The following is a 17,061-nucleotide window of genomic DNA, read 5'->3' as shown; positions in this document are numbered from 1 at the left end:
CTGCTTTAAAGTTCTCGCTGAAAAAACTACTGGCAAAATACTAAGTGTATTTTCCCATACATTGTATGAGACTGTTCGTACGCCGTTTTATTTCTGTGAAAATACTTGTATAGGATTTGTTTTATGATGTTAGATTTATCAGTTCAGATCATTTTCAAAATTACAAAAATGCTCCTTACAACATGAGTAGTCTTATGAAACAGTAGGAGTGTAATGAAAATAAGAAATAGGGTGTATGAGGTCTGATGGGGTTGAATCATCCGTGTGTATCTCTGCAGTTATTTTAAATAATCTGCTAGGGTCTGCACTAACAGTACTGAGTTTGTTCCATGTAATTGTAAAAACATATTTTGTATTCCTTTGGCTAAACCCATTCCTGGTTTAAAGATATACAGTCAGAGATGATTATGCCCATATGACTTTTGCATCTTCGATTTACAGAGTTTTCCCTTTTTGATCTAACTTGAACAAAATCTGTTATTCCAGTTTCATCAGATCAGTGGTTTGTATCTCATTTTGATGAGCACACATCTTCCCCTCCCTATTTGTAATGGTTAGTATGGTATGATGCAAGTGTTCCCAAAACACATTTTGCTGTGTATAGCACTGCCTGCTAAAAGCATTATGAAAACAAACACCAAAATGCATATTCATAGTAAAGGTATATTTGGAGAGAGTCTATTTAATAGTAATTATCACTACTGCTACATTAGTGCCTTAGAGAGTTTAAGCTATGGTTGCAAGCAGTCCTCAGCATTGTGAGGATGATGCTAATTGTTATAATCTATCACTTCAGACCATTTTCTAATCATCATCATTTATATCAGGTTTGTCACAGACCCAAACTTTAAACCTTTATTCAGGAGGCCTACATGTTGCATATCATATTTTAGGATTTTCAGAATTAGAAACTCAGAATTTCCAACATGTTTGGATGTATTAGAACTTGTGTATGAAGATGCTGGAGAGTATGTTGCAGTCTCTCATTTCTAAATCATCCTTTCAAAACTAGATAAATGTAGCATTTTACTGTCACAGATTTCTATACAAATTGATTGATTAATATATTTTCTACTGCAGCATACAACCCAGACAGTGTTAATAGACACCAAATTTATTTTCTTATCAGAGAAGCTCTCAGGATGATCAAAGATGGTAATCTGATCATAGAAATGGGAAATAAATGAGGGTAGGTACCCAGGTTAGAAAAATGTTATGTAAACAGAAAAAAAGTAACACAGAATGCACAGAGTTTGATCTATCACAGTTAACACAGTGGCTCCACCCCTGATTTTATTACTGCTGTCCACTGGCATCTGTGAAAAAGGGCTGCACTGCTGCTACAAAGACAGGGTTTTCTGAAAGGTGTGTGAGACCAGCCATGGTGACAGCAAGTTGGCTTTCTTCCCTTTATTCCAGCTTGATAGTAATTTCTCGTTCAATTTAACCTTAGTTGCTTCCCTCTACCCTGTTCTGCTTTGCTCTTGGCTTGATCCTGTGCTTGTCTGCCTCTTGATTGTGTCTCCTTTTGTTCCTCATCTCAGCCTGGCTTCAACTCTGCTTTAGTTTTACCTTGGCTATGTTCTGTCCAGTCTTGTTCAGTTTCCCTGGAATTCATAGAAGCGTAGAATGGTTTGGGTTGGAAGGGACCTTAAAGACCATCTAGTTCCAACCCCCCTGCCACAGGCAGGGACACCCTCCACTAGACCAGGTTGCCCAAAGCCCCATCAAACCCAGCCTTGAATGCTGCCGGGGATGGGGCGTCCAGAGGTTCTCTGGGCAACCTGTTCCAGTGCCTCACTACCCTCATCAAGATGAACTTTTTCCTAATATCTAATCTAAATCTACATCTACACACCTTCAGCTTTAAAAAAAAAATATTTTCTAGTCCTGCCCCAAACTCCTATTTAGACCAGCTACAAGCTTACCTGTCTCCTAAAATTAAGCCTCTTTATTCTGTCCAAGCCCCAAAATTTGAGGTGAGTAAAATATATACTTAATTTCCACTTTTTTCATCATTTTATAGATCAAGGTATTTTCAAACTTTCGAAAGCAAAAATATTTTATGTGCCCAAACTGCATTAAAATATTTTTACTTTATCAAGTAATATAGAAGCAATTGAAATACATGAAACAGAATTGGCCAAAATTCATTACATTTAAACAAAAAGGTAATTAATTAGTGTAATTTATATCTTCTTTAGAAATATTATATGCGGTATTTTATAAGATTTAATTTTTCTATGGTATTGGTTTGAAAGCTAATTAAGGATTATACAGAGCTCAATTTTCTTTTTTTCTTTTTTTTCTTGTTTGCTCACCTGATTAATTTGGCTTTATCTGGAATAGCTCTGGAAAGTCCAAATTCTTTTTTGCATTTTTTGCATGAAAAATATTTTAAGGCAAAAAAAAAAAAAATCTTTCAAGTTAGAAATTCTACTGTTATGGGAGCAAAAATACTCATGAGACAAGTAGGGAACAGAAATGCAGTTACTTTCCTTCCAATTCAGAACAAAATTGGAACATGGCAGTTTCTAATGAAAATACGTGGCAACATTGTTTTGTTGGATTAGGATGTTTCATTTTGATTATGCATTTCAATTGTTTATTCTGTCATTTTATCACATATATGATGTAAATTTTATGTATACGTTCTATGATACACTTCCAAACACATTAAACATAAGTTAAAAGATTGAAAACCAAAATTTAAACATTTTGTTCTAAAAATAATGGCCTTTTTTAATACTGCCTGGCCATGTTTTTATGAGTTTTTTTCTTTAAAACAGAATTTTAGCAGACAACAACCAATTACATTTTAAGGAAATTATATTTTTCAATAGATATCTGTTCTATCAATATTTTGGTTAGAGTTTTTGTATGCATTTGTTATAAAACTCCTAGCAACACAAACGAAAATATGAATCATCTTATATGCTACCAATACCACATCTGCTGCACATCAGTCTTATATGCAGACTCAGTAAACTCAGACTATTGCAGTACCATAAATGAAGTAAAATATGCATATCTCTGAACATGGAAATATTCTGATAATTGAATCATGAGACAAAATATTAAAGAATTTAGAAAAATTGTGATAGAAAACAGCCTGGAAAGAAACTTCTCCCATGTCTCTTTCTTTTTCTTTTTTTTTTTTTTTTAAAGTTTTAACTTCATTTCTATCCAATAACCAATCCAATAACTTCATTTGTATCCAATAACTTCTTGCTTAGAAGATATGAAACAAATTCTCTGACCTTTCTGTCACTAGATCTAAAGTCATGAAGCCCATCATAGATTTACAAGCAGGTGTACAGATGGGTTACCAGTCTGGTTCTGAATGTGCCCACCTGATGGAAATACGTGAAGAGGGTTATTTAGCAGTGTCTTATGTCAAATGCAGAGTTTTGGCCCTGGTTATTAGTCTGAAATCTCCATATCAGCCAAAAAGAAATTTAGACACCATTAGATGGATGGGACTAAAGGATGCACGTGTTGTAAGGGACTTTTCTCATTGTTGATGTTGAGCCCTACCTGTGGATAAGCAAAGGCACCTTTGAATGGCTAAGTGATAAGGTGATATTCGGCTGAATTATGCTTTCACTATCCATTTCTCCAATAAATTAGCTCTTCATATTGGTTGGCTAGTCTAATTGTATCATGCCTTTCATAACCTAGTATTTTTAAAATAAGCAGCAAAATTTCTCTATCTTTATTCGCTCTTCTGCTGTGCATGTTGCTTAAGGGTCGACTTGCTTTTAAGCCTGATGGTGAAAAGGTTTTACAAATTTGGCTAATAATTGTAAACATGGTCGGTAGATCGTCTTACTCTAGTCATTTCAGAAGCACGTGTCAGTGGCCCACATCTTCCCGCATCCAGACAGCCTGCATCTCCTGGGAAAGGGACCTGTGAATTCAGCTAGGCTCGTTGTAAAGTTTTACTGTAGTTTATTTAGTAAGGGTGGTGGTACATTCTGGCTTATAGTATAATTAGGCTTGAAAGATCATTATCTATTAGCATGCAAATCTATTGATTCTAGTAGTACTTATTTCATGTTTCTGTTGTTATTTTATAAACATGGTCTATTTATCTGCAGTAAATTATCTTGGATAAAGCATGATCCAAGTGTATAGAAAAAAGCATGAGTAATAATCTTTCTTCCTGTACTGTCTCTGCCCTCCCATAAATCACTGCCCTTCAGTGTCTTTCTCTGCGGAGAGATAAGCTTCGCTATGGCAGGTTTTCCCCATTCATATTGACAAAGATTTCATCTTTGGCAGCAGTTGATCATTTTCTTAATTCACAGCAGGCCTTAAAAACCTAGATACGATGTTTTCTGCCTCCCTAATGGTACAGCTGTTTATCTGTCACTAAGTAGCATGTCCAATCTGCCTGGCATTAATAAACACTGGTGATTTACCACTGATGAAGTATCAGCACTATGATTCAAATCTCAGCAGGTGCAGCAAAAAAGGATTTCTGCTCTTATTTACATTGGTGCAAATAAAGAATAGATCAAATTAACTCATAACAGCAATATCAATAATGCAGGAGCAGGACCGAGAATCATTTTAAGTCTTCTATTAAACCACTATGGGTTTGTTCCTATAATTGCCATAGCAGACCCATAAACTAACCAAAACTTCCCAATAACCTGTGCTGGCTTTGTGGCAATTTGAAAAGATATTATTTCCCAAGATATTCTTTTCTCATTTTTAGAGAAATGTATGTTTTATGTATAGCTTATGGATCTGACAGTGCATTCCCATTACAAAGAGTTACAATACCATTATCATGAAAAGGAAACTACAAATGTACTATTAGTTTTCCCAGGTTTATGACACTGCAGATTTTATTTTTTATTTTGTACCAAATATTTATCAAATTAAAATCAGGAGAGGGTTTTACCTCTTTGTAGTGTTGTAAACCATGTAACTTATGTTAAAAATGTTTCCTTTTGAATGCTGGTTTTGCATTGTGAATAAATACTGTTGGGATGAGATGAAATGCAATATAATTAACTCACAGATGTTATGCTCCCAGTTTTATAACGTCAAAAAATGTACTGTAGGAAGACTGTAAATGGAAGTTTAAAAAAGGATTGATCCCTAGAGAAAAGCTATGTCTTATCTCAATGGAATTTATGTCAACTAAATATTAAATAGCATATAAGTGGTTCATATTTTATTTTGTTTGTTAAAAAAGTTATCTTGATTGCTGTCTTTCTCGTATTTTCCTGAGTGAAATCTTAAACCTGTGAAAGTCTGTAAGATATTTTTCACTAACTTCACTAGTAGGAGAATTCTACTTCTAATACTTTAATTGGAACTAGGGAGACATCAAAATAAGGTTAAGATACATTTTCGAAAATGATTGCCTGAAGTTAGGCACCTACAGCTTTTTTCTTCCACACAAGTGACCTGATTTTGAGAAATGCTGAGGATAGTACAATTCCCATTAAACCGTGGAGAAATGAGTATGTGGAGCTCACTAGAAAATCAGTTTACTTAAATGTCCAAATATAGATGCATGTGCCTAGCTTTAGGCACATATATTTGGAATTTTACTTCATATTTTTTTCTGGTACTCTTCTTAACCAAACAATTAATTTTGAAGTGAGTAAAACTAGTTCTTCTCACAGTTTAAAACCAGAAAACTTAAATGTCTAACAAATCTCATTTCCTAGTTAAACAGGGGTTTTCACTCTTAAGTCCATTAGTTGTTAAGTACCTTACCAGTGTGATCTTGCTAGCCTTGATCTTTAGTAATACAGTCTTTAAACATTTAAACTTTGAGATTTTGGTACATTTTCATAATTTAGAACTAATTTTTGAAAGTGAATTGTATCTTACTGAATGCATTGCACAAGCAATCTTATGGTGATGTATCTTTCATTCTAAATACGAAAATATCTGACACTGAAATAAAAATGACAAACGCCATAATCCTCAGCTTTGAAATCAGATCCTAATGCTATGTCTATCAAAATCAATTGTGTTATGCTGCAGTGAGTTTGAGTTCATCAGAATGTGTTTACTGTGGCATATAAAGGGACTTCCGAAGCAGAACTTTTTTTTGGAAATTGCTTATGATAAAGCATAAACCAGAGTGGAATAACTGATTTTCACATAATTGTGCCATTGTCACTGTAGCAAAATATGGTCTTGTTCTTTTATCAGTGAATTTAACAGCAAATTTGCAACAAGTAGAAATGTAATGAGAAACTGACAGTCTGAGTCACTTTTCTGACCACTATAGAATGTAATCCAGTCTGATACTGTAGCCTAACTCACCCTATTATGCCTAGATGTGATGCAGAACAGATGTAAAAATTGTCAGTGCATGCTGTTAGGTTCTGTAATACGGAGACACAAAGGCTTAAAAAGCTTTTATATAAATCCACAATTAGGATTCAGTAAAACCCCTTGAAGTCAATTTTTGTTGAAACATATCAATAGTTTATCACTGAACTCTCTTATTTTGTACCTCTCCTGTCAAAAAATTGGAAGGCTTAATTTTGTGATTTAGTTTCTTTTTGCAAATAATACATTAATAGAATAACTCTGCAAAAATGGACAAACATAAAAGCTTTCCTGGAGATCCTGTTCTGAGCTTTAAATCATCATCCTGCTTAATGCACCGCTGGAGCAATCTACTGCAGCTCGCTCTTGTTGTCAAGCTGGCTCTGTTTAGGCTGCATAATTCACCTGGACATTCACATTTGCAAACTCCGACTACCTGTCAGATGCAACTTGTTTTGTTAAAAATCAGTGATGTCCATCCATAAAACAATCAGTCCTTCAGCGTTTGAAGTGTTTTATAGGAAAATGGTGATTTGCTAACTACGTTCTGCCCGTGAAGCTGTTTGAACCATAACCAAATAATATGCTTGGTGAATAGTTCATGCTTCATTAATCGGAAATTTATTGGTAAAATAATGTTATTCAGCCCTTTTTAAAATAACCATGAAGCCCACCATTTTGTGTGCTTAATACATTACTGTTGAAATTATCAGCAGTTACTGTGAAATGCCATAGAAACTGTCTAATAAATGTGATGGATTGTGTAATTAACTCTTGATCAGCACCGTTTTTCAAAGATGTTACCCAGTGAACCTGAGGGCATTTTATGACCTTCACACTGGGTATACAGCTAATTACTCCTTGGGCAATAATTGTTAAGTTTTTTTAGTCTCAGTTTGTCATTTCGTCTTATAAATTATTATGCTTCTGAGCTTCTCAATCCATTCGGCTATAAAACTGCAGCGCTCAGAGGGCTCCCTAAATTGTCTTGTGATTGTATGGATTACACCAACTTAATTAAGTAGATTACAGGGATGTCTATTTTGTAGGTTTTCCATTGATCGGCATACTGACCTTGAGAGACAGTTCAACATTAACGCAGAAGATGGGAAAATAACTTTGGCAACACCACTGGACAGAGAAACAAATACATGGCACAACATAACTATTGTAGCTACTGAAACTAGTAAGTATTTGTATATCCTGACATTTAGTTCTGTTGGATTTATAATTCATTTTAACAGCCTATGCAGGGGAAAATGCATATATTGGATTTTTAAATTACAGAATTTTTGGGAAAAAACCCTTAATTTCCAATGAATTTCTATTTCTTTTAGTTTTCAAAACTGAGTAAGATAGTATAGATTTTGAAGAGATGCATGAGTACATTTGTACAGGATATGTAGGGTAAATGTTAAAAAAAAAATTTTAAAAAAACCCACACCCAAAGCCTTATATTTAGTTAGTTACATTAAGACAGAAAAGTTAAAGAAAGCTTTGCTATCGGAAAAGTAAACAGACTCAACACAGAAGTTTGTAACGCTGAATGATACTATGTTTCAGTACCATAAGTGATTAAATGCATGGGTAATGTTGCATGAAAGTAGTCCTAGTTGGTGCATGTGAATAAATTTACTCACATACACCTATAGACAAGAATATGGATTGTTCAGATCCACAAAACCATTGTGACTGATCTGTACACCCAAGTCATCAGGAATGTCACCCTGTCTGGAAATATGGATCCTGGATTTTAATCCAGAGGATCTCTTGATTAATTTGGAATGTTGACATAGTAAGAACTACTGGCAAGATCACATATAACCATATAACTTATTACTATTAGCACTGTATTTTCAACTATACATTTGACATAACCATATTGCAGCAAAAGAACAAATTCAGAATGTAGGTCTGTCATCCCATGTCGTCATCTTAACTGAAACACAAGCTATGAAAATATTTCTGCTAAAGTATTTGTGCTGCAATCAATGTATATGCATAATTCAGTACATGCATACATGCACTTGACACATTGTCATAAGAATATTTGTCTTCAGAGCCTGATGATCAGTGCCGCTAATTGTTGCATATAGAAAATAGGGCGATGTTAATTCTTGCTTTTCCCCCAGAGTATCTTTTTTAAAGGATATAGTGTTATGCTACAGAACTTTTAATGCTCAGTTTCATAATGCTGTAACTATGAACACAATGAAGGAGAGGATAAAAGATGCTTCTTTGGCCCATTTTTGTTGTTCAATATTTTTCTGTTGCACTTGTTTTCAAAAACAAACACGTTAGGGTAACCTGTCAGGTAACTAAAATGGCATACATAAATGAGAAAGATAGGTCTGAGTATAAACGAAGCTCTATCTTCATTTACAGCCCCTGTAAACTGTGTTCCAATGACCTACCTTAATACTTTGTGGCTTTCATTGCCAATAGTGCAGTAGTGCCAAGAGTGCCCTGTTAATTACTGTTAAATCTTGCAGGCAAACACTACTATGATAAATTAGCAAGAATACTTTCTGCTTGCAGGAAAGCCAAGCTAACACAGGGAATCAAACTACACAAGGAATGAAAGTAAGCTCTGGTTTCATAGGGCATATTTTGCCCAGATTAAGAGCAAACCAGTTAATAATTTTGATGTTTTTAAAGGAGAAAGGTATAAAATTTCCATACCAGTTTTCTCAAGACATGAGGAATGTCAGATCATGAGATTTACCAATGACATGGAAAGCAGAATTATTAGTTTGTAATCCAAAGTTTTCAGATATTGGAATAGTAAGATGTAAAGTGAAGTAATTTTACATTTTGTTTCCTCCAAAAAAGTTGAAAAAGAACAAAATAAAAAGAATATTTTTTCAAGAAACTCCTCCAATTCATTTTTTTATCTCCTTTATACATGTGTGTCAGAGCAAAGTTAACAGAAGTGCACTTTACATCAGAATCAAGTCTGCCTGTTGCATCTTCAGATTTTTAAAACATAATTATACTCAAGAATTTTGTAAGAAGTCAGCCTTGTCATTAGACTTCATGGGAGCCTCAGCATCTATCGCTATTGTAAAATTGCCTCTTATCAGACTGGCTATGAAAATAATAATGCAAATCTTGTTCTAAGCATTTGCCTTCCTGCTGATGGCTTTTTTTTTTTTTTTTTGCATTCCTAATATAATTATTTGACATTTACATAAAACAAGAGTTTAATTTCATAGAGTGCTATCTTTGCTTATTTAAGAGAAATTATTTTTAAACTCCTCATGCAGAAACTAAATGTGTTCATAGAACTGTCAAGCAGGGTAAAATGGGCATTTTTAGATTATTTTTTTTTCCAACACAATAAGAAGCAAGATCTCCAACAGAAATCTGTCGGAGGCAGACACCAGCAGCAAATGAAAATACAAAATGTGTCATGATGGTGCTTTCACTGACAGCAATATTAATGGACTTCTGATCTCTCCTATAAAAATAAATATGTCAGCATCATTCATACAGGAGCATTTTCTCTTCCTAGGCTAGCTGCTTTCCAGGTTCAGTTCAAGGCTCCCCTCTATTCCCGTGAGGCAATGATCAGACCGTTCCCTTGCCGTTAGGCGTGCTTACTAATCCTAAGCCACGATATTGTTTTTTTTCCTTCTTGATTCCCAGCATGGTAGAACCTAAATATACCCTGAGGTATCAACACTTTCACAGGTAAACACCAAGTTTTGCCAAAACATAAACCACTATTTCAGAACTTTGTGCTGGTAAACTACCTACGGCTAAATTTGTGCTTTAAACACAGATATTTTTTGGTAGTTTTGTCCTGTCACCATGACAAAGTAATTCTTCCCTCAGCCACTGGCTCGGGTGGGCATCTTCCAAGGCAAGATTGGTCTGGCTGAATTGAGCATAACTACTTCTGCATTTTCACTTGGCTTGAGGATGAAGATACTTAGATTCAGATTGACTGATTTTTTTGAAAGTGATCAGATTTAGAATGTGTGTGGATAATTTTAAACATGCTACTTCTTTTTAATCTGAGCGCCCCAATATCTGAACTTAACCCTTTCATGTCTAGCAAAACTAGGAGGAGAAACAGAAAAGCGTGAGCCAGTGGGGACTGTGGCTGTTTTCTGTAAGTACTTAACAGGCAAAAGACCAGTTTGGGTTGTTTTGGGTTTTTTTAGGAGAAGGACATTTTCTATTCATAGGCAAGTGTCTGCTAGGTATAATTCAGAACAAATGTGGACTATCGGTGACAAATAGTATTACCATCGTATTCTCAGACCTGTGCAAAGTGAGACATTTTGAAGGGTGGCATTTCCCTCTTTTCACTTTCCCATCACTAGCAGACTCCTTTCAGCCTCTGTGAAGGAGGTTCTAGTTGTCTGCAGCCTTTCTTCTCGGGTGGTTAACTAGCCAGACAGATGAAGGAAAAGTTAGTTGCCTTGAGTGGGTCTCCCTCAGACAGTTTGCCCAAACCTTTGTATTGATTTTATGTTCTGGTTCTCAAAATATGTAGACAAGTTGCACATAGTTTTATGCTTCTAGTTTAAAACACAGTAACTATGATGCATACTGGTTGCATGCCCCCTGGAGATAATTTTTCAAATATCTCATCCATCTGAATCTTTTTTTGGTTACTAAAGATAAAACAATGCAAAAAGTGATCAGTTAAAAAGACTGGACTGAAACTCACTAACATGGTACATGATATTTAGGTGACAGTTTCAGTATTTCAGATTTAGTTATACATTTTCCGTTAATTTAGTGAAAAATCAGTAGATAACTACCTTGTGCAGCTTTGATCCTCTCAACTACTACACTGAAATCTGCCTACTCTTAAAAATTCCATTCCTTTTGCATGTTTTTTTTCTATTGCGTGATTTCTTATACTTCTTTCTTATATTGTCAAATGAATTTTTGCTTCCTTGTTCAACTTTTTTCCTCTCTGGTCAGGCGGTGACTCCTCTATGCTGATGAATTCTGTCACATGGATTTTTAAGGGAAGAGAATATTAAAAAGAACTTTGACCTCTTTGAAAGATCACTCTGAAATACAGGCTTAGGATTCACAGAAGAAATATGCGTATTAACACTCATGGCAAGAGGGATACTGAAAGTTATTGCACCTGTGAATTGATTCTTAAATTTTCTTTCTACATTGCCATACATCCAAGTTTATTCTGCTGAGTGAGTTAGGAGCTGGAACACCTAGGTGATTACAGGTTGGAGGAAGCAGGCTTACTGGCAAAATGACCTTTCCCTGAGAAATGTTCCTTTTGGTCTGTGGATATGAAAGGTGAACTTTGTTTTCTGTTACTGACTCTGGACTTTAAATGCTGGACTAATGAGATTTCTCATTGTTTTGTTATGTAGTTGAGACTTATGGGAGCTTAAAATTGTGTGCCAAGGTTGGAAGGTTTATTTAACTAGATGCTTGAGAGAACAAGGGTAGATATAGGTGTGCTTTGTAAGCGGGGGCTGATTATGCTGCTCGTATGTTTGGGCTCTCTGGAGCTATGCCCTGAACAGGAAAGGAATCTGGGGGCATATGTGAGTATTCTCCGAGAGTCTGAATTGCAGTGCAGGAAGAATGAATGATTAACTTACAGACATTTCTTTTGGTGCATCTTTTTTGTATGTACAAAGGCTCATCACATCTTTGGTTCTTTGGTACTTTTTTGAAATGGAATTTTCTGCCATTCAGGAAAATCTAGTAAAGTCGGGATCCTTACAGTCATACGTGATCTCATTCATCTGAACACACAAATACATTTTTTTAGTTTGTATAAGTGACGATTATAGCTATAACTACTGTTCACATTGACATGCTTGTGTTGCTTGCCTTAACTGGTTAGCAATTTTGCTGGGCAGTGAAGCAGAGCAGAGTTCAGGCAGGGCTAACCTCTTCAGTATTCTCTCAGTTTCTTGTACAGGTTTTGCAGTACTTACCGAGTTATGTGTTGTCGATGCTACTCAGCTACTAAAAGAAAATCAAATAGCCATTATTTATTTATTGGAAAATTTTTTGCTACAGTTTACACAGATTCTGAATGGAGTTCAGAATCACTGATCCTTCAAGCTACCAGATTGTCATACATGTCTAAGGCATATAATAATTAAACTCTATCTTCTTTCTCCCTCCAGCTCCATGGAGTTCCATTTCCATCTTCTAATGGCTGTAACAGCCACATTGCAGATATTTCCCCAGTATCCTCACTAAGTGTCATATCAATACTAAGCAAATACCCTATACATCATTTCTGGTTAATTGATATAACAAAAACAGTAATAAAAGGAGAACTAATGTAGTTTGAAACCAAAGCAAAGACCTATCTCAGAGAAGCTCTTTTAGGTAAGAAAGAAGTGTATTAGTAACAAAATTCGACTGCACAACATTCCTCCAATTTAAATATGAATATCCTGATATTTGCATACTCATCCCTCCTAAACTGTAGCTGAGATCTTCTTGAGATACGGGATTCTAGTGAATTCTTGAAAACAAAAAGTATACTGTAATGCATTCACTATTAGCAATGCTTATCTGGAATTCTCTTTTTAAAAAAGGGAGGTAATCTTTTTCTCAACAATATGTGTTATTACATAATAGAAATTCATTGAACGATACCATAGATTTCGAAAAGAAATAAATTTCTAAACATAGTCCAGTTGGCAGCCTCTGAAATTTGAGAAAAACACATCAACAAATAACGGAAACCATGGCTCATAAACTTTAAAGACAACTAAATGATGATCCCTTTAAAGTCCCCAAGCTTGCTTTCACCTGACATAACACTGAGTGGCCTACTTATGATTTATATTTTCTTCCTAGCCTTCTTGTGACCACGTGCAGCACTGGATTCCTCAAACTGCAGTCGGGTCGCAGTGCAGCTACGGTTTGTGAGCTACTACCCTGAGCATATTCAAGCGTAGGCAGGTTCTTTTATAATTAGTGTGGACTCAAGCCTCTTCAGACATACTGGGAGATACAGAGGTGAAGTGTTCATCCGTTTGCTCTGTTGTGCCAGGTTCCAAGAAGAAGGCTCTTCTAAAACTTCTCCCTGTTCTCACACTGTGCATCACGTGCACAGACATGCCACAAATCACTCCGCTGGGGAATTCCAAAGCCAATGGAGCGCTGCCTGGGAGAGGATATTTCCCTTAGCCTAGAGCAATGCTTTTAGCCAAGTTTTAAATCTCTGAATGAAGGGTTTTAATGGAATTTGTGTTTTCCTTATTCTCCAGGCACTGCAGTCATGTGGCTATTATTTTCATTTTGATTGACTGCTCTATCAAATGATTCTTGGTAGTCAGCTTCACTTGCCAAAAAAAAAAGCACACCAGTGGCTAGCTAAGCCCCCCCCCCCAAGTACTTGGCAAGGTACCAGAACCGCCACAACTAGTAGAAATTCTCGTGAATTATTAGTCAAAGCAATAGACGAAAATATAGACAAGCTCTTGAAATGTAAATGGTGATTTGACCACAATAAATATTTTCCCGGCATAGAGCATAGGAATCTCAAGGACAAAGTTGTGGGCTCTATCTGACAAAGGTAATTACCCATACCAACTGCATTCTTTAGAAATGAAGAAGTATGAGGCAATTTTATCACCTAATGGGAAAGGGCATAAAGCCAGAAAGACTCTTTATGGTTTACCAAGAATATAAATACAATAATTGAATCATCACCTGGCACATGCTCTACTAAAGTTATCTATATTGTATATTCTTTTAAAAAACACAAGGACACTAATTAAAAAGGAAGAGGGACATAATTACTCTTCAGAATAAGCCTTCAGCTAGTGTGCTTTTTAATGCCATGAATACTTTTGCTCATGCTTTCATTTATTTAATTTTATTTAGCCTTTTATTGTAAAAATGACTATAGGCATTATTAGCAATAAGTAACATTTTAGGAAGTTACTTTGGTGCATCATATAATTACCTCTAATTTAGGACTGAGTAAATTTCAGTAAGTTTTAGAAAGAGAAGGAAATAAGCCTTTACGGAGGTTTGAACAGAAGCTCAGGAATTCGCTTGACCCTTTTTTCTCTGACTTAGTGGAACTCAAACTAGATAATCCATCAGTTTTGCACATAAACACAGAATGTAGTAAGGTAGTTTTTATTCATTTGCACATAAATACAGGGCTACACAGAACTCCATAGATTCTAATGGGTTGCAGAGCATTTGCCACTGGTCAGTGAACATCATATATTTGATGTCCACTGATTTGCAGCCCTCCACTATGCAAGTGCTTTCAGACATGCCACAGACTTTCCCATTAGTGTTTTTCACAGCTCAGGAATAGCAGGAGAGGTGGTCCACATGGATAGTAGCATGGGAGTGGCCATATTATGAGGAAATAAGAATGGGAATGGAGTGTAGTTATGAAACAATCTCTGTATAAAATGGTCGCAGTAGTTCAGGAGCAAGCATTAAACTTCAGGTATGGGACGCTGAATAGAAGTTAGCAACCTCTGATTTCAGAGGAAAGCACGTAAGGCAGCTGTGAATAAAGCATCTGAGTAATTTAGTGCAAATAAAAAGTCAGTGGAGGTAATAAACATAATACGGCAAGGAAAGGGGAGATTTGCGTGAACAGTCTAACTTCTTTTATTTCTGGTTTCAGGGCATTATAAAGCCAGGCTAGACATCTTAGTTCTAGATTTGCAAATGTTGATTTCACACAAACATACTGCAATTGAGATCACTGTTCATGGCTTAAAACACAACAGGTTAGGATACTAGGTGGTGTTTTAGAAGGGAACAAGACTTTCTAGGGCACAAAACAGATAAGGACTTAAGTAAGGAATACAGGAGTCCTTAGTGAGAACTTGACTAATTCATGTGAAGTGTGTTTCTAAATTACTTTGAGAAAATTGGAAGCATGGTTAAACTGACACTATACATATTATATTAGCAAAATGAGTGCATTGTTAAACTAACAAATAACAATTGGCCATCTGCACTTTGAATTAGAATTTCTGAAGAACATATGATTAATCTGATGAAAAGTACTGTGTAGTATTCATCTAGTTTGATAAGCAGAATTCATCTACTTCTAAGCGGAATGTGATGCTCTCAAATCTCTGCCAAGGCATGAGAGTAGGTTGGAGTAGAGGTTTGTAACTGAATATCATTGTAGTCAATCTTCTTTAAGCACATTTCTTTCTAGAAGACTCTATTCAGAGTGGCATGCTTTGAACTTCTAGTAAAGTTGCTGGATAGCAAAGAATGACTATTTTTTGACTGAAAAACAGAGGAGCGGAATTTTTTATAGGTACATACTGATATGCTAGGGAGATCTTTTTGCTTATTGTTGAATGTATGCAAGTAAGAATGGTTTGATGCTAAACTCCTAGAACCTGATTCAAATCCAGGATTTCCAGCAATATTTTATCTGTGAAGGAAATGTAAGAATAATTAAATTGCACTGTTAAGAAAATCAGTCCCAGAAAGGAATATGAGCTCTAAAAATAATGACATTTAAATACTTCTGTAATAAATTCTTGTTTAAAAAAAAAAATTATTAAAGCATTTTGATGTTTTGTCTATCAGTGAGGGATTTCATTTCAGCTATTAATTATTTTACTTCAATCATGAAATCATTTAAAATAAAAAAAATAAAAATATTCCAGACATCTTGTCCTCAATCAGTCTGCTTATTGTTGTTATTATTGCTGCTAGACATTATAAAATTTCAAGCTAATTATAATTGACAATAAGACCTTGCATATCTAAGTCAATATTTTATAACATTTTAATATGCATGATGTATTAGCATATTAACAATATAATTGCTGTAAAGTGGGGGGCAGATTCCTGACTGTTTTACGCTAGCACAACTTCCTTGATTAAGCTGGAATTGAGCAGCACAGCAGCAAATTGTGCCCTGGTACATTTGTTCTATCTTAAAACTTTTCTTCAGTTCATTTTCTTCCTGCCTGTTTTTTAAGGCAAATCCTTTTCTGTCACTTAATGGCACCATATGATTTTCTGGATTTTTTTTTTTCCCCCCCCTCGGTAATATACTTAGAAATTAAAACCTGTTACTTCCTCACAATAATTAAGGCATTGCACTGTCTCAGAAAATCTGGAAACCTAATTAGGTTGGTGGTGCTGTGATCCACAAGAAGTAAAGATCCGGTAGCATTTCATCACACTGTTATTATTGCTGGTGCGTATAATAAAAGTAACAGAAAGATGTGGTTCCCTATGCTTTTCTGTGGTTCCCTGTTTTCCTAACTCTTTTTTCCTTCTTATTGACAGCTGCCACCAGGAAGTGGAAAAAACTTTTTTCAAAAGCTTTTAGTAGACTCTGACTTTTGTTAAAATGATGGGTCAGTAGATCAGTGCTTCCTAGTTGCAGATGCTTCCAGGGATTGCAAATGCTGTTTTGCTATTGCTTATTCTTGAAGTTAGATATAATTTCTTCCTTTTTTTTCTTTCTTTTAATTTGCATTGAACTTGAAATATTTCTAGCTTCCCTTTCTTTACAGTTTATAAGTCCACTGCTAATAATTGCTAAACTTAAACCATATATTTCATTTTTGCACTTGTAACAATTCACCACTGAAATACGTAAAACAATTCATTTACTGAAAATGACATAACTGCAAACTACATCCTGACTTGCATCCTCGTTAGAGACAAATAAGGCTCAATAACACAGTACTGTATCAGAAATACAGCTTGTTTTCCGCCAGCATTTGTTTCAGTTTGGTCTCTGGATAGATGTGTGGGTGGAAGGATGTTGGCAGTGTATTT

The 17,061-nt window shown here is 35.4% G+C and overlaps 1 protein-coding gene across 4 annotated transcripts in view; it reads left to right on the top strand.

Moving 5' to 3' along the window:
* The window catches only part of CDH8 (cadherin 8), a 151,235-nt gene that overhangs the window by 91,435 nt on the left and 42,739 nt on the right, over window positions 1-17,061 (top strand). For all 4 annotated transcript variants that reach the window (XR_012837572.1, XM_075765508.1, XM_010312693.2 and 1 more), the window contains one exon: window positions 7,356-7,492. Coding sequence is in view for 3 of the 4 variants with exons in the window: in XM_075765508.1 (XP_075621623.1) it covers window positions 7,356-7,492 (137 nt within the window). In the remaining variant the exon portion in view is untranslated. The remainder of the gene's footprint in view (window positions 1-7,355; window positions 7,493-17,061) is intronic.

The sequence above is a fragment of the Balearica regulorum genome, chromosome 13 (assembly GCF_011004875.1).
Source record: "Balearica regulorum gibbericeps isolate bBalReg1 chromosome 13, bBalReg1.pri, whole genome shotgun sequence".
NCBI lineage: Eukaryota > Metazoa > Chordata > Aves > Gruiformes > Gruidae > Balearica > Balearica regulorum.
This window is presented reverse-complemented; position numbering and strand designations above follow the sequence as displayed.